The sequence below is a fragment of the Melospiza melodia genome, chromosome 3, assembly GCF_035770615.1.
Source record: "Melospiza melodia melodia isolate bMelMel2 chromosome 3, bMelMel2.pri, whole genome shotgun sequence".
NCBI lineage: Eukaryota > Metazoa > Chordata > Aves > Passeriformes > Passerellidae > Melospiza > Melospiza melodia.
The window spans coordinates 27189452-27215524 of record NC_086196.1 but is presented as its reverse complement, the minus strand read 5'-3'; the positions used below and the strand labels follow the sequence as shown (position 1 = coordinate 27215524).

The 26073-nt window shown below is 37.1% G+C and overlaps 1 protein-coding gene across 1 annotated transcript in view; it reads left to right on the top strand.

Annotated features, from left to right (window-relative positions):
* The window catches only part of MAN1A1 (mannosidase alpha class 1A member 1), a 139017-nt gene that overhangs the window by 42769 nt on the left and 70175 nt on the right, over nucleotides 1-26073 (top strand). The window contains exons 3-4 of the mRNA XM_063151083.1: nucleotides 2870-2985; nucleotides 13303-13383. Coding sequence (XP_063007153.1) covers nucleotides 2870-2985; nucleotides 13303-13383 — 197 coding nt within the window. The remainder of the gene's footprint in view (nucleotides 1-2869; nucleotides 2986-13302; nucleotides 13384-26073) is intronic.

The following is a 26073-nucleotide window of genomic DNA, read 5'->3' as shown; positions in this document are numbered from 1 at the left end:
ACATGTATTTAGTTATCTGCAGAATATATCTGTATTTACCTGAGGTCTATGAATTTTATCCAAGTATTTTTTGTGATATCTTCCTCCTGCCTAGGGCAACTCTGAAACTCTACCACTGTGACTGCAACTTGGCTTGCACTCTGTAACACAGATTTAGTCAAATCTGTAGCAGTACTGTAGGTGTATAGGAAAACAGTCCTCTTGTCCAAATATTCTGTGTCATGAGTGTGTACTGTAATTGCCTAGCAATAATCTTTGCTTCTTGTAGGCCATGATTGCTGTGTAATTCCTTGGGAATGTTGTGTAGGAACGAACAACAGTGATAACCATATTTAATAATTTATGTGTTGTGCTTTGAGAAGCATAGCTTATATAGGCTTGTGAAAGGTTTGCTCTTATCCCATAATAAGGAATGTTCATTTAATTTCTTTGCACTCCTTTCCCCAACCCCACCACTGGTTAGTCTGACTGGTCATTAATGACCTGTTCAGCATCACGATTTCCATACTACTCTCAGGTTTAAGTTATTCTCTTGGCTGACTTAGCACAAACTGCAGTTGTTCACAAGTCATAATTCTGGCCTCTAAACTGACTCTTTCTCTGTTCTTTTGTCTTTCCTCAAGAACTTGGAAGCACAGCTGTTTGAGACAAACTTGACTAAGCGTCACATTAATTGTGTAATTATTCCCTTTTCTAGAGCATTCAGAATATTAGCAGAAATAATTTCAAATACAGTAAGATCTGCTTGAGATTCTAGCATTTTTTTCAATCTGTGCCCTAAGCAGGCCACATATGCCAGATTCAGGGGAAAAAAAATCATAATAAGTAGGTGACTCCACGGGTGATTTCTCAATAAGTTTTCTCCTTATTTTCTCTTCTTTTTCTTCTTAGTAGTGGGTTGCAGCTCAAGTACTAATCCTTAAAATTGAAAGCTTAACTGTTTAGTGGCGGTGTTAGTTGTATTACAAGGGGATTATCACAAAGAATGTCTTTGCATGGCGAGCCTATCACAATCCACTGAAGCAAATCAGGTTATAGATGGTTTTTCTGTAAGTAGAGCTCAGTTGTAAAGGTTCACTAGGAGCTGCTTTTGTTGTATGGAGTTACCAGACATCTCCAGAGCTTTTGCAGTAGTGATCATGAGCAGATGTCCTCCAGCAGTTTTCCACTCTCACTTTCTCATAAGCTCGGGGAAAATATAAGTTGCTTAGCCAAGTTTAAAGGAATACTTTTCCCTTAATATTAGAGAAGGGCAGCCAAGTTCCAAATAAGCTCTTGGAGGATATTATGTTTTTCTTACCAAAGCAGGCTGCAGTTTTATTAGTGGAATATCTGGAGGAAAATGTGGAGATTCCTTCCTTCAGAGTAGGAAAGTGACATTCCAAAAATGGGTGGTAAAAACAGCTGCTAAAATAGAGAAAGTATCTCATTCTGTTAAATGTACCAAATAACTGTTGTAACAACCTCAAATATCATTTTGTTTAAGATGGTGGAAATGGAAAATTATTTTTTACTTGGAACCTTAATTTAAGGAATTTATGTCAATCCTGCTATATAGAGCTCTCCGATCTCCTCTCTGTTTCATGAGAGAAACCCATGATGGCAGTGAACACAAGAATTGGCTGATAGAGTAGCTTTCTTAAATATGAAAAAATTTAATTATGATATTTGATAAGTTTATAAAATTAAGTTTTACTTTTTCATCAGGTATTTCAGAGACAAGAGAATAATCAAGTTCCTTAATTAGTTGTAGCTGCTATGTTGTCATTCCCCTGGTGCAATCAATTCCGGAATGAGTAGTCAGCTATTCACCTGACTCATTAGCCCTGCTGAGGGAGACAGGGATTGGGCATAATGACTTTCTCTGTTGATTGCAACCTAAATTATTTTCTAATTCTAAATGCTTCTTTCTGTATCAGAGTGTTCTCTAAAATATAACAGTGGTCTTCCTGTCATTATGAAAACTGCAGGAGCCAAGTTAGGAAATGAAAGTCAAAATTGAGTGGTCAAAATTAGAGTGGTCAAAATTGAATTTTTGACATTATCCCATAAATAGGAATTGAAACTCTTCCTAGACAAAAATGGTATTTTCAAAAGGTCAAGGTAAATTTGGAGTAAGCATGGAAAAGTGTTTTGAGTGACTGTGGTTTCTTGAACCCCACCGTCCACATTAACCTTTCAGTACAGGATGATGAACATCTAATCCATTCCAAAGCCAACGTACTGGTGATATTTCATCTTGCAGTGTTAGGTCAAGGCTAGCTCTTACCCATCTCTTTAACAGGGGTAGAAGGGTGACATTTTTGCAGACCACCTGTGCCTTGCAGCCCCTCCTGAGCTGGCAAATCCATGTGTGCAAGTTTGCCTTTGCCTCCCCCAGTGCTATCTTGTCAGATTCTACCTAAAGGGCTTTCCTAACTAAAATGGGATCAGTGCTCACCAGCTTCTTAAAGCTTTATGTATCTTTCTGAGTATAAAAACAAAGAAGCAGCTGATTGTTTTCATTCCAAACTGGAAGAAACAGAAATTTCTCAATTAACGAGATTTACTGGGTTTTGTGTCATTTTACGGTGAACTGTTCTGTCAGTGGTTTACAATGTAAAAATATGACTGAAAATACAGTGCATTAGAGCAGCTCTTCAAAAGTTCATTAGTGGAAGAAATACTTAAATATTATGATGTTTTGTTGTGGCATGGGAATCAAAGTAAGGGCTGTGAATTACTAGTTACCACTTGAATGCTTATGCACCCAGTTTTTAATTGGATTAATTGAAATTGGATTTTGAAATTAGAATTAATTTAAATTAATTAGATCTAACTGAAAAGTCTTCTGTTGAAAAGTAAATCACTGGCTCTTCATGTATTTCAGGTAACATACAAGGAGCAACAATTGTGGATGCCCTTGATACACTATACATCATGGAAATGAAAGAGGAGTTCAAGGAAGCCAAGGAGTGGGTTGAAAAAAACTTGGATTTCAATGTGGTAAGGAGCATTGCTGATTAACTTTTAATGCTCTGTTTAGTCTCCAGGGGCCAACTGAGGACTGGGGTTTTGATGTTACAAGCATAATGCAAGGCTAAAGAATTTAGATTATTGATAAATAAATAAAGCAGGAAGCTGGAAGATAGGAAATCTACTGCTCTGCTTATTTGCTCTTTTTCAGTCAAAGAGATTTAGGTAGATGGAAGGCGATGAGCTGGACTGGAGGAAGGAAAAAGGAAATAGAGTATTTGCCATTATAAAGTAAAAACTAGACTTTTCAGCTTTTCTGGGAAGAAGAATTGGGACCCTTCAAGCATTAATTTTTTCATTATGCAAACCTTTTACATTTTCCCTTTATGAAATCTACAGATTTTTGTTGTGTTTATTGAAAGGTGCATGCCATACATACTGCTTAGGTTCCTCTGTCTACTCAAGTAAAGTTGAATATCATGAGTTAGGCTGAACTATTGGCACAACTGAACTGCTTTAGTCTTAGGAAGCATTAGGTCCTCACAACTGCACGTACAAATTACCCTATTAAGTGGCAAATGTGCAGCTGAGGGCAATGTTCTTCATTAAATTTTTAATCTGGAAAGACCTTGAACAAGTAGGAACCTCTTCAATTAAATGGCAAAGTCCTGAGTTTGGTATTTTTTCTTTTTTTTTTCCTTTTGGGTTTTTTTTTTGGGCCAGAGGATTTATTGTTGGGTGCAGAGAGCTGATGAAGCACCTTTGATCAGTGCAATAAAGTAAGCACAGTACACTGAGCACTTGAAAGCTCTTGTAGTTGACATGCTTAATGTTAGAAACACTTTCTGAAAACAAAGTACTCTTTCTAATAAGTTATGCAAAAGTCAGGTTTAATTAAGGTCTCTTCCATGCTTGAAAATTAATTATCCTTTTAAGAAGGAGTTAATAAGAGTGGATCTAGCATAGTTTATATAAGCAGTAATTTAGTATGCATTTATATTTACATTTAGAATGTAAATAGAGGATATTAAATAGTGCTCCTGTGTAGTGTCAGAAGCCTGAATGACTTACTAATTTTATCTTGTGCATAAGAATTTTTTCCCTAAAGGTATTTTTGTAATACTAAATTCCTGCATTATTAGCTTGGTATTATCAAGATGTTTAAAAACCAGGATAAGACAACAGAAAATAACAAATTCCACTTGAAAGGATGAGCTGAGCTCTACTTGGAGGAACATTATAAAGCTTTGTAGAGTGATTTACATTATTAACATGAAAATCTTTGGGTTTACATATATCTTTATATATTTGTACTGGAAACTTTTAGATGGTATTGCCTATATTTCCTCTTTTTAATGCACCTATTTTTTTCTCAGTAATGCTTCCAAGCTAAGAAAATGTCAGAAATTTCATATTCCATTAGTTGTTCAATGCAGGAGTCAAGCAGATTTACCAAAGCAGCTTCACAGATAACACTGACGTGCGTCACTAACAGTATATTGTTACTGATATTCCTGTAAATAGCAGCCTGGAGTTCAACACCTCACAAAATTATTTTCATAATACTTCATAATCATATGTAATTGAATTTTACATTGGCATCATCAGTGAGTAGATTAATTTTCCCAAACTGGAACAAGGAAATTAAAATAAATATCTGTGATGCCAAATTTAATAATGGATATCCATTTGTTTGATGGCTGGATTGTTGGAAGCTACTCAACTTGCACTTTTGTTTATTTTTCCTCTTTAAGTATAGATTTTAGATTCAAATGACATTTTGTATTTATATCTTACAGTTTAAAGAACAGCAAAGAAAGAAAAGTTCTTTTGTGTTTAAGCGTTTATCAGGCCTTACGTGACATGTTCTGCAAAAATGTTATGTACACTATTACTTGCTTCTGTTTTAGAAACCTTTGTCCCATTAAGTGATTTATTTGGAAAAACTGACTCACTGACATATCCTAAAGAGTTATTTCTTCTGAGTAGTATAAACTTGTGTTTGATGTTTCTGATCATTTCCTGGGCAGGGACTGCTTAATCAGCATATTTCCCCTTTATTTCCATAAGTAGAATACGTTTTTCTCTTCATTTATTCTTAGAACTATGTCTTTCGAATCTTTAATTTTCTTTAAGATGTTCTTTACAAAAATTGCTGTGACTGTATTCTGTAGCAGAATTTTTTTCTCCTTATGTTCCCTCTCAATGCAGCTGGATGTAGGAAAATTTTACAAACTCCAGAAGATATTCACCAAACTATTTGGCCAGCACTCACACCACTCTCAACACTTGATCATAAAAGTTGCCTGGTGTCACTTTGTGAAGTAGGCACTAGTTTACCCACATGAAAGGATTTATGGAATAAAGACGACTTAATGGCAACCTCTCTTTATGCGTTAGATTTCAGTCTTGCAGTTCAATGAATTAGATGTCAGGGTTGCTCCTCTTTACCTTTCTGAAGATAGGTTTTGATTTTGAGGGAAAACTCTAGTTAAGTCAGCAGCACCTTTCTTGGCAAACTTGTGCATTTTAGTAAGCTTGTCAGTGGGTATGTCTAGAAGCTTTCCCTTTTGGAGTATAACACAGGCTATTTTCATTACAGCTACAGCTGGTAGCCCTGTGATTTTATAACTGAGATTTGATCACATTGCAATGCTTGGAGCTTTTTTATGTCACAACTGCTGACTTTTTTTTTTTTTTTTGATTTGAAACCTTGCAGAAGTTTGAGCTAAACTGAGCCATTCCTTCAGGAATTATGTTGCATTTTCTGATTCTGTCAATATTATAAGAGATGTAGATGTACTTATGGAAAGAGATGACATTTGCAGTGGTTAAATCCATGGTCTTAGCTTTAGTAGCACGATGATATGTGCTCCGTTCTCTGTTGAATCTCTTTATCTCTCTTGGGGTTTCATCTTTTGCTCTTCTAATTAATATAGCCAAGGCTTTGTTCTGACCTCCCTGCACAGGCTGCTGCCCACACACCCCTCCACAGGGCACAGCCCAAGGCTGCAGCAGCTGGGCTGGGCTCTGTATCAGCAGGTTACCAGGCAGGAAAAGGGAACCAGTCTTTCATTGGATTTTTAGGGAGCTTGGCTGTTTCCTAGCTACAACTATGCATGCTGTCTGCTCCTCTGATCTTATTTTTTCTTATTTGTTTCTTCAGAAGCTGCACACGCGCACACAGAGCTTTCTGAAGGAGTTTCTGTGGCAGCGCCCCACTTCTGCTTCACACTGGGGAGGAAAAAGCTATCAGTCTCTGCAGTCCAAGAGCCAAATAACAATGAATACGTGCTTGGGAAGAGAGAGAGAGGAAAAGGGATCTTGATGAGGCAAATGAAGGGGTCAGGTGTCGGGGAGTAGTGGTGCAGGAGCTGAGCCCCATGGTACAGCAGTGAGGGTTTGGGAGTTGTTGAGTATTGGGTCAATGGTGCTCTGCATCCATGCCCAAACACAGCCCAGTATCTTTAGCATGAGTGACCAAGGGATCCATCCCCTTCTTCCTCAGCCCTGCTAAACTCCTTCTGTGCAAAAGGGCAGTCTTGCCTGTGCTGCCTGCTGGGAGCAGTCCTTGGTCTACACAGTGTCCTAAAGCATGTCTGGGCATTGACTGGAACAGGGGCCCACATCAAGACCAGAAGGTGCTGGCAGTCAAACTGTACATGGGACAGGGCTTGGATTCATACCCTGACCAACTGACCAGCTGTCCGATGGAAGTGTAGCCAGACAGGATCAGAATGGGAACAAGGTATGGAGCAGAAAGCCATGCACTTGTTCAGATAAGAGGGAAATTGGGAAAGTATGAAGGGCATTTCATTATTTGCTCTCAAAGACAGGTACTAATGAACCGAGGAACTGCAAAAAGGGAAGGGAATGAGGAAGAAGGTGAGGGTGCCCTCTGTCTTGTGTCCTACCAATACTCTTAAGTATTGGTCAGTCACTGTATCTGATTTTATGCCACTTTTGAAGCTTGAAGGCTCACTTATGACTTCTGACTCTCATCTTTGTGCTTAGCACAGCAAATCTGAGTGTCTTTCAAAGAGATTTGGTCAGCAGCTTCATGCAACCTAAAAGTTTTGTGAGTGATATGTCTATTATTTGAGAACTGGAAAAGAACTGGTGGAAGTGGAGAAACTTGACATTATGGGGTTTTTGCTACTGTCATGTATAGACTAGCATACCCCCTTTGCAAGGTCCCAGAATAGCAAATATTATTTGCATAAATAAGGCTTCCAGCATTTATCATTGACTCAGCTGTATCTGTGGTGTGGCAGTCAGTAACAGTACAGACTTCCAGACTTCAGTTTGCTTATTTCAAATTTCAGCATTTACAAACCCAAATCCTATTATTTTCAAACTGTAGGTATTGTGATTGACTTCTATTTAACAATCCACAACCTAATGTTCTACCTTGGAACATTATAGGTTTTTGGCTCTTTATTCTTGGTATTTTTCCTCCTCAAGTGAGAAAATCAGAAATTTTCCTAATACAACTATTTGAAAGAGCTTTCCAATTTGAAAAAAAAAAAAAGTCATGGGTCAGAGAGAAATCTTAAGAAAGCCAGCAGGTGAAAATGGTTCTTTAGTTTGTGGGACTATTTGATTACTAGTTTGCCACGTAACTTATTAGTACATTCTAAATGCCAGACTTCAAAGTGGCTTGATTTTAATTATGTGTAAGAACCAATTTTGATGGGCTAAAACAAGATCCTGCAAATTCATTACCAAACACAGTTCTTTTGCTGCTAGAGTTTATTAATGCCTTCAGTAGCACTTTATTTTTGTGCCTGCAGTTTGCCATGCGGGGACTTCAGCAAGGTTAAATAATGTTATGCAATAACCAGGCTTTGACACTTATGATAAAAAGGTTGCTAAGATTATTTCCCATGTCTTTGGGAACTGAATATTTTAGCAAGCTGCCAGTAACTTTCATTTGTGGAATATGAATGAAATTTTTTTCCCCCACGATTGCAGGTAACTAAAATCTTAATTGCAATAGTTGAAAGTGAGCTATTGTAGTACTATCTGTGACTATCGTAATTCCTGGGCTGCTTGAAAATGCTAGGATTTGTTGCTGTTTCCAACCTTTGTGCTTCAACAGGGGAATATTATTATTTAATAGTAAAAATAATTACAAGTTCATCTAATTTCACAGGAAATGTGGGCCCTTTGTGCCCTCTTTTTAGTCTAGAATTATATACATTATTCAGCATTATTCAGTACAGGCTCCCTGGTGTTCTCTTGCACAGCTTGTTAAACTGCAGGGTATGGGCTGCTTGCCATGGTGTGTGTGCATGGGGAGGGAGTTGCTATATTCCTTCTAGACAGGAGCAATAGATGGAAATGCAGGTGAGGTGGCAGAAGTTCTGTACACTCTTGATGATACAAGAACAGGAGAACCAAAGGAAAGAAAGTTTTGGAAGGAATCTTTGCAATAGAAAAGACTGAAACAAATGATATGTTAGGACTTGGGGCATTATTTTTTGTTATCTTTATAAAAACTAAGAGAGTAAGCTCTTTATCAAATGTAAATTAAGGTGATTTGTTCATTGGGAATACATTCATCTGTGTAAAGAGCACAGAGTGTTTTCTCCAGCTGTATTCTGAATGACAGAACATGTAACTAGTGCTGCTGGTGAGTGCCAGGTGAATAAATAAAATAGTGTTGTGTTTCAAATGTTGTGTTTATAAGGGAGGATGACTTCCCATTATAAAATACTGATGGAAATCGTTTTGGCCTTGGTCTGTGAATTGTGGAGTGGAAGATTATCAGGAATGAGATGCATTAGGAAATGATCCAGAAGGATATGAATACTGATTTTTGGGGAAGCTGGAGGAGTTCAATGGGAAAAGGCCTTCAGGAGAGCCCAGTTGACTGTAGTTTGTTGTCTGAACAATGTTTCAATATTAAATTCAGTATAACAGCTGTTTGAAGCCTCAGTAGTTTCTCAGTTGTAGTCCCAATCCTCTGGTTTGTGGAAGGGTGAGGGAAGTTGAGTGGTGAGACACAGCTGAGATCAAATTGGCCCTGTCATAGATTTGTAAATAAAATAGAAATGCAGAGTAACACAGGCTAAATAATATAAGTCTCAGCACTTTATTCTGCCTGCTCCTTCCTTGTTTGGTTATATTTGTTGCTTTTTGGAGATGTGTCTTGCTAAGGCATTGTCACTCTCCCTTTCTTTAAAAGGAGTTAGTATAATAGGTTTCCTAGTTATATCTCTAATTTTCTCCAGCATCTTGAGTGTTTCTGAGCTATGGGTTTTCTTCTACTTAAAAAGCAATTTTAACATAACTTTGATGTTATGTCTCTAGCCAGCAATGTAAAGGATGTTGTATGTCTATATCAAAATAATTTCATCTTTAGAAATTAATCAAGGAAACCAGATGACATTCCTGAAACTTGTCACAGCTTTGCTCTCACAGTACATATTGGATTCATACATTGCTTTTTGTTTTCTGTTTGTTTTTTTTAAGTACACTGATCAGAAATCACAGTTTCCCTGGATGTTGTATAGTAGTTGGACTATTCAATTTATGGTTCAAATAGTGAATCATAAATTAGTGAATAAATATAAGATGAAAGACCACATTACTCACATTCAGCAATTAACATAAAAGCCCTGGAATTAAAACAAAAACATGTTATTCCCAATACATGTAACTCTTTTTCAAGCACCCACAGACTTTCAGAATCCTTTCTAAAAGTGAGGCCTGCAAATATCAAATCAAACTGATGTTTAGATGTTAGCGTAGATAAGATGTGTACTAACGAAGGTGCTTCAGATATTCTCATACAGAGGCCAGTCTATATTTGGGTTACTAATGTAAAGAGACCATAACATTGGAAATTATATTTTTCCAATTGTTCAGAGCTGTCTTTTGCGCTTGGTACCTTAAAAAGGGAACATCTTAGTCATCTTGAAATGTACATGTACAGACACTTCGCCCTACAGAATTTCCATTAGAGGTAATAGAATTAATTCAACCACTTCTCAGACTTGCTTTGTAGGTGATACAATAACTGTTTGAAGGAGAAGGCTAAATTTAAAATAAAAAATAATTCTCACTTCTACAGATGGTGAAGTAGAAATTTGGTGAAGTTCAGATGAAAGTTTTTCTGATATATTCTGGTACTGTTAAATGCTTACTTAGAATTTGCTGAGTAGAAATATAGACTTACTTATACAATCTGTACATGGATGATTAAATATATGAAAAGAGACTAATGATCAGGGTGTGGCATTTTCAATGTGTCATGTCATACAAAAATTTTAAAAATCAAACCAGGAAGAAGGGTAAATTTGGTGTAGTGGAAATCTACTTTTAGGACAAGTTCATTTTTCTTAACAGATTACTTCTTCAAAAAACATTCCTTCACAAACTTTCCTTCACAAAAACATGTAAACATGTTTTCTTGATGTGAAATTATAAAACTTTAATTGTTTTGCCACTTACAGTTACTTGTGCGCTGAGAATAATATTAACCTGGTACAATGAGTTTAAGAGTAACTATCAGGCATACAGATTTCAAATCTACCATTAATGAAATTACTGTTTCAGTGTTTGTCTGCTTCAGTGGCTTGCATAAAGATTTTGGTCAGAGGCAAATATTCCAAATGAAGGTTCAGAGGTTTAAGTGACCTATTGGGAATCTGATGACGTTAGAATAATGGTTGCCTTCAAGAAATGTCCTGAAAGATCACCCCTTCAACACATGTTCAGTATTACAGTGCAATTAATCTTTGTGGCACAACAGTAAAACCTTTATTCAAATTATTTCCAAGTAGTCTTCTTGTCTGTAGCTGATTTCCAGAAGCAGATGTCAGTGCACACATACTGAGACTTCCTTAAAGGGCCTTTGCACTCCTTGAAAGATAGCAATGGTTTTGTGAGTTAAGTGGTCATATTTAAATCCAGAAAGGCAAAATGTAAAGTTCTGGAGACAAAATATTCAGGTCATACACCACTCAATTTACTTCAAGCAATTGAAAATCAAAAAGTGATTTAATTCAGTTCTCAAAGGAAACACAAGTGTCTGGGATATCTGATTAACTCATTTCCTCATCTGACACCTACCTCTTTACAGCTTCAACCTTCCCACATCAAAGGTACTTGACATGTGCTAAGGCTCAGGATTGAAATGGAAAGAACCTGAACTTCTGAAGAAGGTTCACAAATTCATATTCTCATACTATTCATAGGAGTTTCAGCTAGCTCAGTCTCCACAAAAGAGAAGCCACCCCTTTCACTCATTTGATCATCCTTTCTTCAATCAAACCAGATCAGATCAGCCTTTCTTTAGTCAAATCAGTTCTCTACTAGCTGTATTACATGTTGGATTTTAAGGTAGACTTCTGTATTTAAAGTACATGTGCTGTAGTTCCTACACAGGCAGCCTGATTAGCAGGTGAACAGATGCATCACCTAGTTAGTTCAGATTTCTAGAGAATTTAAATGTTTTTATATCCCCCTCCCCAGGTTTAATGTGGATCATGGCATAATAAAAAAGCCTTCAGAAGAATGTTGAAGTTGAGATGAGTACCTGTTTCCATTTGCCTTATTGCTGCATTCAGTGAGACAATGACTGAACACTTGGAAAGAGAAATAACAGATTTTGAAAAAAAAGGCATTTTGGAAACAGAAATTAAGCTGCAGAAATTAAACTTTGTTGTTTCTCTTAGAAAGAATAGGAGAGGAGCAGTGGAGGAGAGCAGTGACAGAGGAGAAACTGCAGATTTCTAGATGACTCAAAATAAACTTGTAAGAGTGTTATGTTCTGAACACTGCAAGACAGCAAGATAATTTTGCAGTCTTAAGTCATGATGCCAGTCTGAGTTTTCAAGAGTCAGACATATGTGATGGCTTTACTTTGTCAGCCCCTTTGAATTGTGTTCATGTGTATTAAAAGGTGTATTATACAGGCACACACATACTGTATTAATTATGTATTAATCAGAGTCATTCTGAATGGAAATTACATCCTCTTTTTGGGGGGTAAGGAAGTGCAGAATACATTTTAGAGGAGAAAAGTTAAATTCCTGAGTGTAAAACAACAAGCATTGTAGCAAGCCTGAGAGTGTGTTTTGAAGCCCGTACCTTTGCAGTTTACAAGAAACTCACCAACTCTGCAATGTGATAGATACCTTTTCTTAATCAGAGCACCTTGGAAACTGAAAAGCATGAAGTAATATTTCTGTTAAGTAGCCCAATGTTGGTTTGTTTGTTTTTTTCTGTAAAGGCAGTTTGCTGCAATTCAAAATCCATAAAAAATAGGGAGCAACTTCTTCCCTCCTACGCAAACTGACATCTGAATGCTTAAACTGGAAAAGCACAAAACCTAGCTAAATGAAAAAAGCCTGCAAGCCTTTCAGAAGAAAATCCATCAGCTCCACCATGCATTGATTTATATTAAACATAGCTATACTGTATGTCTGCAAACAGAAAATGGAAAAGTGACTCAGTAGAAGCAAGAGCAACCCAGAACATGTGAAAGTCAAATGCTTTTTTTTATGTGCCCAAAATTTTGGGATGCTGTTGGGTACCTTTTTCTGTAGAAACACAGAAATTAAAACAGTAGTATTACATAAAAAGGCAAAAATTAAGAAACTTCACTAGACCAACTTTTTAGCTGAATGCCTCGGTGAGTGTTGGGGTAAAATTGGAATTGCCTTAATAAAGAACAAAAGTATGTGAGACTCAGATTCCTCATTTATGCTTGAATTTCAAAAGGCAGGGAAAGAGTGTGCTTTGAGTTTTGAGTTAGATACTGGCTGGACCAAGTCTTTGTCATTGATAAAAGATTCATCCACACCAGCTTGGAAAGGGCTGTCACTGTAATAGGGAATCATCTTCCTTGTTAATACACATAATGATTACATTTGTTTTTTATGAGCACATAATTAACTCATTCTAGTGCTACCTTCTTGTTTGTGGTGAGCAGTATTTAGACTGAAGTAGGAAAGTACTTGATGGGACATTTTGATCAATACTGATCTGTCTGAGATGGAGTGAGGGGAGGTAGTGTGGGACGTGAGATCCAAGAGCACCTTTTGGGCAAATGCTGAATCATCTGGAAGGAATAATAAGTACTTAGATATGTGGATTTAGAGAAAGCCTTATAGCCCACAGAAGAGGTGAAAAGTTAAGCAGGATATTTTGTCAAAGTGAGGAAGAGAAAAAAATGCTTTAAATTCTTGTGTTGGCCTTCCCTACATCTTCTGTATTTTGCTATTTACAGCTGTTATGCCTTAAAACCTGTATGTGTGTGTGTGTGTATATATATATATATATATATATATGTAAAAATAAACCTCTATAGAAATAAATTTATGTTTATTTCAACAGAATGCTGAAATTTCCGTATTTGAAGTCAACATTCGTTTCGTCGGTGGACTGCTTTCAGCTTACTATCTTTCAGGAGAAGAAGTAAGATGGTTTATCTGACATATCATCATCTAGATAAGTCATTAAATTTAACTTCAGTAATTTTTTTATCCAAATTAAATAATTTCATTTATCTGTTGTTTAAAACTTTGAAAATGGCTTGTACAATGGAGACCAGTCCAATGGGTCTTCTTGCTTCTATTGCTGCTCCTTTTCTTAAGTCCTAAAGCTATTGCTTCATTTAAGTGTTTCGTGATATTTCAGTTTTTTTCTTGAGTGGGAATCACACCCAGTACATCTTCTGGACTTCATGCTAGAGTGTGTAATTGTGGAGTTCCTACTCTGAGGTAGTGGTAGGTTTGCTGCATCAGCTTTCTGCTTGCCAGATGGGTTTCAAGTGTACCCTTGAACTTGTTTAAACTCTTAATTTCTGTTTGCCTACCTGAACCTGAGCCTTCAACTCACATGGAGAAGACATGTTAAGAAAAAAAAGGCAGCTATAAACCTATACATGTGAGTGTCTCTAAAGCATTAATAACCTGTTAATCTCTATTACCTGTCATGGTTTCTGGAAAGAATGAAGATGCAGTTTCACCTTAGAGCCTTGTGTGAATGCAATTACTTGTGTAATGGTTTTGGAGAAGGCCAAAAGAGTCACAGGTACCATTTTAAATCACATGTTTATTTTCAAGTTTTAGCTTGGCAGTTGAAAACTCTTTAATCTTACTAGTTTAAAATCTTGTTTCTGTCTCTGGATTATAGTAGTATTTTGTTGCAGGATTACACAAGTTAGTACTCTTTAAACATAAGTTGAATTTATCATTCCTTAAATCCAAAGCAATTACTAGCGGAAACTCCACAAATCTAAGGAAATTAATTTTTTTTCACGAGTAAATTTCCCAAATACTACTTGAACATGTCACTTTGAATTACTTTAATTCCATGGCTGTGCATGATTATTTTTGTTTTAGCAGGTACTGCTGGGTCATATACCTGACAAAGCAGTTACAAGGAGACAACGTTCCTCTGACACTTTTATGTCTTAACTAGACCTACCTGCTTATATCACGTGGACCTGTGCTGAGTGTAGATGGTATGGAAAAGACATTCCTGTCTTAAAATGCGCAGGTTTTATTATTTGAATAGTCTTGTAATTTTGCAGGAGAAAAAAATGCAGTCAGACACTTAACAATAATGAAAAAAAATTGAGATGTGCTTGGGAGCTGGTGTCTGGATCTTTGCTAGATATTATTTCACTTATGTTTCTTCTCTTTTCACTGGAGATCTACTTGAGAAACAGGTGTGGGCTTTTCTAGCATAACCTATTGGTACATTTTAATTAACCAGTCCTGACAGAAGCTCATTTCTTGGCAGATGAGCTGGTAGATGAATGCTCATGGGCCTTTACATCAAGTGGCAGTTTGTCTACCAAGAAATGCCTTAATCCTTTGTCATCAGTGCTGGTGATTTCATGTGTATGTTGATGGTTTATGTCCTGTGTCTGTTAATGTGCGGTCTCACTTTCAATCAGCGTGTATAGTTTCTCCTAAATAACACCTAGTCATTGCTTCTCAACCATTCCCTCATCCTCAGAGAGGCAGTTTTACAACCCCCTCTCCAGCTAGATTGAAAGCAGCACTCGTGTTCCAGTAAAACTCTGGCACAAATGAAATGAGGAGACATCTGAAACAAAAGAAAGTGTTTCACACAGCAGATAACTAAATGGAACTCTTTACAGTGGAACATCAGTGATAAAGGATGCTAGTGCCCATTCTAAAATTGATGGACTCAGTAATGAAAGTAAAATTGCCTCTTACATACAGAGAGGAGGTGTATTATTAAGGAGGATGCCAAGCTCTTGCAGACCAGGAGGGGCATCGTCCATGCTTGCCACTGGTTCTCACACTCTCTGTTAGACATCTGCTCTCCAAGACACAATGATGTCCCTAAACAGTTGTTCTGGTGGCTTGGAGAGTGCAATTCAGCATGCTCTGATTTGGGGAAACTTCATGACTTGTCTCCTAAATCCCAAGATGCTGTGGCAATAGCCAACCTCTGCCAATGTAAAGAATGGGATGCAGCAGGGTGAGGTTCTCCTGTATTATGAGAGTTTCTTCTTCCCTGCTGCTGCTGAGAGGTGTAGAAAGGTCTGAGGGCCCCAGAGCCTGGCTGCCACCAGAGAAAATATATCTTTAGTAATCTGTTGGTCCATTACATTAGTGGGTGTTCCTAAAAAGTTAGCACAATCTGTATGCACACTGATTGAAGGATTAAGCTTCCTCCGTTAAAAGCTCAATTAATTCTTTATCAGATTAACTATTAAAAAAATCTTATATTTGCTGTGCTCACTTAGCAGTATTCTAATTAAAGAAAGCTATGTTTCAGTAGAAGGAGTGATGGAAATAATTATTGTTTGTGCTTCTGAATTACATTTCCATGGGTAATGATCCAAAGCTGCAACACATTGTATGTTCCATAATCATTTGTAAGTCTAACTAATCACAATTAAAGAATATGCTATCATACTGAGTAGTTCCTAAAACATCCTACTCACATAATAGTTCATTTAGATAAAGTCACCAATGTGAATCATTCTAAAAATGAACAAATTGAATACTTTACCCCTTGATAACTATATGTGCTTCTCACTTGCAAAGAGAGCCATGAGATGCTTTCTGTTTAGCTTCCTACAGTTTCGACCTTACTAGAATTCATATTAAATATCTTAAAGTGCTAGAAATTTCATATGCTTTTTTTTCCCACTGTGGTATCTGTCTGAACCCAAGTCGAAATGAATTTCAGTCAAATATCCACTTCATTTGTAAAATAGCTACAAGCATCAGAAAACTTGATTTTAAGGTGAATAACTATTTAAATGCTGCTCTCTTTTTTGGGGGGGAGTTGTTTTTTTTAGTTTCTTTTGGGCTTTTGAGTCCCTAATAATAATACTGCTTGTGAAGGCTTTTCTTGTTATTTTTTCCATAAGTCACTGACTGTAAAGGATTATTAAAAATAAGCCTGGCTGCTTAAAAGCACTGCTAGTATTGAAAATTTTTTTGTTTATATGAAAGTGTCTTTAGGAAACTGTAATATGATAGATTTATCCCACAGGACTGGGAGAGATTTTTTTTTTCAAACTTTCTTGATCATTTTGTTCAAATTAAACCTTGATTAAGTACAAGACATGTCTTAGAATCTTGGAAGATTCCTCATTTAAGTATTTTTTTTGTTATAAAACGAAAAATGAAGTGTAAGGGAGAAATTTGTTTTACAACTGCCTTTCTGTATTGCTAGTTTGATGTTAAATTCTGGTATACCAAGGGTCAGGAGTATTGCATGCAGCAAGGTCCTCTGTTCTGCAGACCCAGGTATTTGCACTTCCAAATGTAGTAATATATGGAGATAATTCATTAACTTTTGGAGGAGGACAGCACTAACCCCTCTAACAGCAACTAAAATCTTTCTTGGAATTCATGGAGATTACAAGCATTACTTGTGAGCACTGTAATTTTCACTGCTGGGAATAGCTGTGGTACTGGTGCTGAAAGTCATGGCAAATGTATGGCCCTGCTCTTAGTGCAGTGGGGTTGGTACATTCTCTAGGTCTTCTGATTTCTTCATAACTGGCTCTAAAAGGCACTGCTAAAACTCGGTAATAAGGGGACTGTTTTATTTGAAAGTTGGCTCCACAGTCAGGGAATACATTGCATAGGCAGAAATAGAAGGAACTTTTAGTTTGCTGTTTGTGTGAGCAGCAAAAAAGTTAATCCAAAATGCTCTGAAGTGAATAAGAAGTCCATGAGTTTCAGATTCAGCTGGTAATTTCCCAGATTCCTTTGAAGCTTTTCTTTTTTCTGAATGGGATAAGTAGCTTTTTATTTTTTTACCCCAGAATTAAAATATTTTGGATGCAGCATCTGTTCTTCCTGTATAATATGCTCATATTGCCATTCTTCTTCATGGCATGAAGCAGAAATATAACAGATTTGTACTTTTTTTACTGTGGCAGGATAACCTGTTTGAAAGAACACTAATTAATTCTGATCAGGGGGAAGGAATAACAAAAACAAACCAGAACAAACAAATTAACTCAAAAAACTCCCAAACAAAACAAAACAAAAAGGAAAAAATCCAAGCTGTTCTTTGATAAGTTGGACTTAGAGTTTCATCTGTTACTCTCTACCAGCTATTAATGAGAGGTTAAAAAAATGAGAAAAAAAAAAGTCATGACATACTTAATTAGTTTATATCTGCATTTAGAGTTGGAGTTACAGTGCCACTGTTCAACCTCACTTGATGATGTTGGCTTCCTGTCTGACTTCAGACAGACCTAATCATTGCTCACTGCAAACCACCATCCCTCAGTGATTGTCAAACTATGTTACTAACGAGGAGCAGGCATGAAATAATGATGCAGATGCTATTGATCTCCAACTGCCTCTGCCAGGCTGACCACAGAAGATTGCTGACTTCACATAGTGCTGAGACATTCTGCAGAATTTAGCTGTAGCTATTCTTTCTGTCTCTGCCTCTCTTGTAGAGGTGTCTCTTCAGAGAGAATATTTAAATTCCATGAATACAAAAAAAATTCCATCATTTAGGAGTCTTGAATGGTAGGAGAATTAAGTTTTTGTCACCTATACAAAGGTATTGGCCTTTTCTGCAAGTTGTGATTGAGTTCCAGTGTATGTGCCTTGGAGATCTGAGCTCACCAAGTGTGAGCACTGACCGAGTGTTTTATCTCCTGCTTCCTCTCACTTAACTTGACACTAGTTAACAAGAGGACTTTCCCTTTTATGTCCTGGAAGCTTGATTTCTAATGCTGTTTGAAACTCCAGGCATACTGTATCAGCTTGATCACTTCTCTGTGAATGCCACTTGACTCCTCCTTAATCACCTCCACAGGCTGGCAGTAGAATTCCCTGTGTGGTACAGACTAGAAGACTTCAATTGCCTGTAGCTTTCTACAGCCCTGTTTTCAGATTTGGGTCCTGTTTCCCACCTACCATCCATCTGCTGCCACTTTTAAGCAATACATCAGTGTTTCAGTGGTGTCATGTTTTAGTTCCTGTAGAGCTCTGAAGTGATCTTTATGCTCACTTTCATTTTTATAGATTTATGATTTTTTAACTTGGTATTTCAATGAATTCTGGAGCCATTCAACTTGGAAGTGACCTCAAGAAACCTGCTAGTGCAGCCTCAATATTGCAACAGTCCATTAGGCTTATTCTTTGAAGAAACTTCTTGCATGGGGACATGCCTATGCTCCTCAAGACTAAACACAGGGGCAAGTTTATCTTTTTAGCAAGGCTTTGGTTCCTGCACTATGCTCTTTTAAACAGACATCTGCTATTGTTTCTCCTGGCTCTCTAGCAGGCATCATATTTCTCTTTTTTTTCTTTTTTAATTGTTCTTCAAAAATTACATTTAGCCTGACTTAAGAGTTTTCGTTTAACTTGTCTGTTTCTGTATTCCTTACTTGGACGCAATATGGTTTTACTTTTAGTGACTTTCTTTACAGTCAAACCAAAAGAAGGTAAAAGTCATCTGAACCTTTTGATTTGAGAATTTTTGGACTCTGAACCTCACCTTTTGTTCTCCAAATCATCTCCAAGCAATTTAACCTTGTGGCTGTTTCTTTCTAAATTCATTTCAGCTGGTCATCTTGATTCTCTTTCTAAACTTAAACATTACCAAAGTGAACCTTTTTTTTTTTAAAGAATGTGTTGAATTGGGGCATGTGACCCCTATTGACAGTAATATGTCAAACTAAGTTAAGAGCTACTTTTTCTCCTATAGACTGAATTTCTGCAGAAAGCTGTCATTACACTGTATAAAATCAAGGTTTATATCAGCTCTGATGTAGCACTTAACATCCTACTCAGGGACAGAGAATGATTTAAAATATCCTCTGTTTCCCACAATCAGTCTGTAATCTCCATTACTATTTCAGCCTCTTCTCCACCTTTAATAAATCTAATGCTGTTCACTTTCTGTGCTACCTGCATAAAAAGGAACTGCAGAATCCCTATGGATTCACATTCTGGAGATAACCTTGGCTCCTGTAGACTGCTCTGCCATTGCAAGCAGACTGCCCTTCAGTCTTCTATTTGTGTCTCTTAAGTTCCTGCAGTGCAATTACGCTGTCACTGTTGATGAAACCCATCTCTCTCAAATAGGTTCCCTTTACTCCAAAAGTTTTCTCATTCCTAACACTTCTGTCCACTCTCTCCCAGTGCTACTTGCCCGGCTGCTCTGTGCCACTGTGCTGCTCAGGCTGCCCACACGCTTAATTCTGAAGAAAATTGGAAGAATGGTAACAGGGTTGTGGATTTCTAGTCTTGCACTTAATTAAGATGCTGCTGCTAGGTTTTCCTTCTCTTCCCACTCTGCTGTGGGGTTGCTGATACCACCCACGTGTAACTTGGCAGGGAACTGCTTCTGGGGTCTGAGTACCTGCAGTCTGATGGAGACTGTGCCCCTGTGCTGCAATCAGGCACCACCACCAGGCACAGCATCAGCTGCCATCACCAAGGGGTTCTGTGCCTCAGAATGAGGGCCCTCAGGCCACTGTGCTAATGTAAAGTGGGAATAGTGGTAATTTGCCTTAATTCAGTGAATTGCTGTCTGCTGGAGTCCAGCAGTGGGTATGTTTTGCTTTTGTTTGCCTGTCATCATTCTGTTTGTCTATCAGCGTGAATACCCACAGCAGGGGACTGAGAAGCTGTGGTGACAGCCTGCTGCAGCTGCTGTAACTAAGCCTGCTATGAAACCAGGAATCAGAGCCCTGATTTTGATCTGAGAAATATCAGTTTAGAATTCCAACCTGTACATAACTTATGTTCTTCGCTTTTAGTGGTTTCCCATTTGCCTAGCAGAAAATGGTTCGTTTGAGGAGTTTTCTCCAAACAACAAAAAAATTTGCTTTGTTCCATGGTAAACCTATTTGACATGCTTTTGCATTCATATGTTGACTTTGGAAATAAGAAAAAAGTTCACTGCTCATTACATTAATTTTAACTTTAACTTTTTTTTAATAATTAAAATTCCCTGCTCACCTCCACACTTCTGTAGGCTGATGGTAAATTGCTAGAAAGGAGAATGGATTATAATGAGACCTAAGAAATACTGGATTGTGATTGTAACAGCTGGTATATTTGACACAAGCTCATGAGCTATGTTATTAAGTAGAATTCAAGCAGCTGAGAGGGAGCTGTTTGTTTCTTCTGAGGATTTGGCTTTCAACTTGCTCCTACAGTTTCACTTCATTCTGGTTCTACAGAACAGTTGGAAAGAGAATGTCTGTCAGAAATAGTAGTGTGAGTGCTTTCCCTTTGAGCAGCAGCTCTAGATAGACTCTAAAGAAGAATTCTTTGCATGTGGGTTGATATACTGTACAGAAGAAATTACATGCTATTAGCAGCCTGTCCAGAATCACCAGGCACCTGCAAAGAAGTTGTTTCCAAGATATTTCTCTCTTTTATTTATCTCAGTTTCCAGTTCTGTCACTTAGCAGCACAAAATGCAGTTGCATAATAAAGAAGAGTAAGAGGAGGGTAAAAACATGCTGCCTGAGGAGGTGGTGGAGTTGCTGTGCAGATTTAATAGAAAATGTACAACATATGGTTAGATACAGGGTTTGGTGGAGCCATTTGCAAGCAGCATTTAAATTGTTGCAAATATACTGGTCATATCTAAATAACAATGCTTATGTATAATAATACAGTGAAGAATTTTAATTCTTTCTGCCAATGAAAGCAACAAAAAATCTCAGTGCTGACAGTGGGAATAGATCAGCATGAACTTATGCTGCTTAAATTCTGAGCTATGTGAAATATTTGGGAAGTATAGTCTCTCTGTGGATGTGGTATAAACGTTCAATTAGGTGATAATAATAGATATTATTGAATCATTGTACTGATTTTTTTACCAAAAGAAAAAGCACACATGAAAATATTATTATACTCTGTGTGTGGAGTAACTATTCTTTTCTTCATCTAAATATTTCACAATGTATAACTAGTGTATGAGAGATTCCACTTTGTGCTTTGTCTCAGTAAACTGAGTCTGAGGTTAGTTTTCATTAAGTTGGGAGTTAAGTAGGTGATAACATCCTTCTCTTATTAGCTTAAAGCATAAACCATCCAGTAGAAGATTACCACATTTTTGATTCTGTTGGCAGCTCTGAAGACATTCCATCAGATTCCCAAAGCTGACTTTAGCAAAGAATCTTTCTATCTTCATATCTCTTTCCAAAAATTTAAATTACATCTAGTAAAAAATATGTAGGCATATTCTTAATATTATAAATACAATTTGAGTGAACAGAAATATATAATGCAATTTGGGAAGCTTCCTATCCAATTAGCTCTTTAAAGGATCAGATTAGAAATTCATTTCAAAACACCACTTTGTGCCACCCACCAATTCTGCTGCTTCAAGCTAACTGAATATCATTGAGAAGATTGAATGCCTGAAATCAGAAACAGACAGACATCATTGCTGCTCTTGCATGCTCTTCATATCTCCACCAATAGGTAGAGATAATGGCATCCTTGCTGCAGGAGAAAGAGATATTCTTTTAAAAGTCTCCTTTGCACTTGCAGCACATCTTGCTCAGCAGATCAAACATGAGACAGATACAAACAAGGTTCATTTGCTTTAAGTTAGCACCAACTCTTGGGATCAGTTTATGGTGAGGGCTAATTGTCCTGTGGAATTTTTTTTTTTTTTTTTGGCAGGATCAATTGTTTATTTTCAGGCAACAGAAATCTGAAAGATTTGTAGGATGAGTAGGGAGCTTTCTCCCACACCTTTCAAAAACTGCAGGAAGCCACATGCTTTGTTTGCCATTTGTAAAAATGCAATAGTTGAATAATGTTGGTAAATGTTTTGGTTGATAAATGAGTCCAGTTGCTGTATCATCTGTGCCAAAAGCTTGCCTCTGCCATAGTCAGACTGTGTTTGCACCCTGTGTACAAATGATTGAGAAGGAATTTGGAAAAGATGTGCACATTAAAAATCCTGTGTCACTTCCAGCATGAGAGATGCCAATGGGATTTTGTGGTTTTGGCAGGTGATTGCCCCTAAACAGAGCTGTCATGAAACATTTGAAAAACAAATCTGTTTTCCTCCAATCAGTAAATGTAAGGGTTCATTTTGCCCAGGGCTAAGTGCACAGAATTGGGCAAACCGCAAACTTTTCTTAAGCCAGAAACTGAGAAGAGGATGAACATGAAGATTTGAAAGCTGAAAAGGAGGAGTGGTATGTAGTGCCAGTGTCTCAGACAAATCTTACTTGGTTTCCTCAAGAAAAAAAATAATTTAGGATGTAGTTAAACAGCAGATTCCGTTTCTTAGCTCACTGTTTACATTGCAAGTCATTTGTCAACTCGTATACAAGCTTCTATATCCCCATAGGTGTTAGCTGGTCAGCCATCAGACTGTTTAATTTCCTAGTAAAGCAAAAGATACAAGAGAGGTCAGGAGATGGTAAAATATTCTGAAGAATTTGGTTTTTGTTTTATGTTTTAAGCTCTGATATTCTTTACTCAACACCTTTAATTGCTGACATTAACCCACCCAACCCTGATGAACTCCTTCAAATAGTAGCTAATTAGAACAGTACAGGATGAGGAGACTCTTGTCTCCTATGCTACATGAAGGCTCAAGAGCTTGTTTTAACATCCAAGTCTTATGTAAACTGACATAACTCTAAAGCAAACAAGGAAGATCACTCCAGCAGCAGAGTTTCTGGAGTAGAGTCAACCTTCATTTGACAAAGAGCTGTCTTCTTTCTGGCATAAAGGACCAGTTCTGTTATTTCTGATTTTTCAAATCCACTGAACTACCAAAAATACTCTGTAACTAATTCATCTGAAGAACTAGATGTGTCCTGTTTGTTTCTTTCCCTCAGTCTTTAGGCAATCATCTGCTTTTGCAGGCTAAGCAAAATAACGATACTAGTTGTTTTTGGGAACTTGTTCAGTCCTGTTACTGCTTTAAAGTTTTGTTGTCCCTTGGGGGCCAAGTTGTCCTTAATTTTTGCAAGCATGACTAGATGATTTTACAGTCCAATAGATCCTAAGGATCATCATGGGAAAAGGATATGCTATGAATTTCACTCCCTTCCATTGTACTTTAAAAACTCATTTTTTGTTGTTTTCTTCAAACTAACAGCTGCAGAACAAAGTCAGCAGCTTAGAATGCTGTTTTTCTTAAAGGATGCTATTTTCCCCAACTTGCTCTTAAAAACACTATTCATAGTATACAGACAATTTCAATCTTTTTCCTTTTATCATGCAAAACTAGTGAATAACTGAAACCTTCTCATCAGCATTTGCTGCTTGCAGGGTATCTCTTACAAACATGCTTCAGTCTGTGCTCAGCCTTTTCTTTCCAGAGCTGCTTTTATTTCCATTTATATTCTAGTGGGAAGAATAAATAATCTTCCTGATTCCAGGCAAGATTTACAACTGCTGTAATGCTTTGGGCCATCATTGCCACACTGCTGCAGGAAACCACAGTGGTGGTTCTCAGCACGCCTGAGCAGAATTAGTTCAATGTTAAATGCCATCAGCTTTTCTAATTTCCTTGAAGGGTCTGTCTTAAGTTAATATGGTTATTAACTGACCCAAGGTCAAAAGTAAAGTAAAGAGGAGGACTTACTCAGCCATATTTTTTTTTTTGATTCACTGTGACAGTTGGTAACAGAATTAATGAGTGAGTGAAGCTGGTGACTAAGATGCCCTTTTTCTAAATCATACTTTGAAGACTTTTTTTCTATCTAGTTCTGCTTGAAATTGCACTTAAGGTACTCTAATGTTTTAACTTACATGCTATTAAATATAGAAATAATTTAGTGAAGCCTGAAAGGCCTTTTCTCTAGAAATGGCAATGTGTAGTGTTCGGTTAAAGAATAAAATAAAGCACTACAGCCATGTAGTTAAAAATTGAGAGAGCCACTGTTAAAAATGGAGAGAATTTACATGGTTGTCATGCCTTTTTTTTTTTCCTCTTTTTTCAAGTGGGGGCATGGAAAGCAATGTCCACGTGCTAATACACATACTTGAAGTCTTTATTAATACTTCCAACCATTGTTTCCTTCAAATATGTTCTGCATTCAAAATAGTGTTAATCTTCAGAGAGTACAATTTATGGAGGTTTAATTACAGGAATGGTTTTGAGGTTCAGCTCAAAAAAAGTAAAAAAGTTTTAACTGTAGGAAATTCAGAGAAGCAATTGAATTGCTCATAAATTTGATGTGCTGGCAGCCCTGCTGTTCAGTCAGAGGACTTATTTCTGAGTCTTTAAGAATTGGAAATTGTTATATTTTAGTCAATTTAGTTTTATGACTTGTCCAGTAAGAAAAATAGTCTTACAGTAAACAGAAAGGAATTGAATCAGTCTGCCTGATGATTTAACTTACAACATAAAAGGAGCTCCTTAAATCAGTTCTTCTATCTTGAAGCTTCCTGTTTGGCTTACATGCAAAGAACCGCAAGAGTTCACATCTCTTATATTTAATTTAAGGAAAATATACAAGTGCTTTATTCAGGCTCATTTTGATCCTGTCCATTATTCATCAGACAATTCAATGATTATTGTCTGTCAGAGAAATCTCAGTAATAAGAAAGAAAGCACTGAGTTAGGAAACCATCATCTTTTTGTCCTGCTGTATAGAGGAAGATTTTTATTGTTTCATTACTTATATAAAAAGCCATCTAGATAGTGTGTCAGAGGTGTTATGGGGAAAGGAGCCTGCAGAGTGTGCTAAATTCTAACCTGTTCCTCCCCTTGAAAAATAATGCATCAATGCAACTGTTGGTGCTTCCAAACTCACCTGTCAGGGTGTCAGGCTCAGCTGTTCACATGGTTGCAAATCCAAGCTGTAAATTTGTAAATTTAAATTTGTAAATTTGCTTACCCAAATGGCACGTTCTCAATCCCGTTGTTTTTAATGAAATTGACCAAAACAAATTTATTTGTAATCTGAGCATCCACTGAAACCTGAGGACTGAAACAGCTAAAACAGTTGATTTATGTCCCATACATCTATACAAGTGAGATAGAAATATTCTGTAGCTGCTGGTGCTAGAAGAAACTCAGTGAGAGAGTTTTGTGATTCAGTGGCTTATTCATAAGTGATCCATGCTGTAGATCTAACAGAGGGACTGTTGGCACTGTCTTTGTATTCGAGATCATTCTACTTTTTTCCAGTATCTGTGATCACAAAATCTGGAAATTGCTGTGTTGACTTCAATCCTAGTATAAGAATTAAAAGAAGCACTTTACTGTTTAAACATGGGGCAGCCATAATATACAACACTAATTTCCATTGAATACTCATTATAGTTTATATATGTTTAAAGAATATAAGAGACACTCCAAAACAGTAGTGTTTAGTTTAATTTAATTTATTCTCCTTGTGTCCATGAACACATCAAACTAATGGGCAGTGGAATGTGGAATTGCCTATGCATGAAGAGGAGCATAGGGTCTCTGGCAAAGGACATTAGAGTAATGCAAATTAACTCCTTAGGCTTTTTGTGTTTAATCAAGACTGTGTAAAGCCTGGAACTCCATAATTCTGTGCCTAAAATCATGGCTTGTTTCTAAAACTTCAGTACTCAAAGTTGTCAGTTTGGATTCTCATCATACTTTGTTCCTTGTGCTAATCCCTTCATCGCCTGCATTACATGTAGTTCACTAGCTATTAGTTGTCCTTGTTGC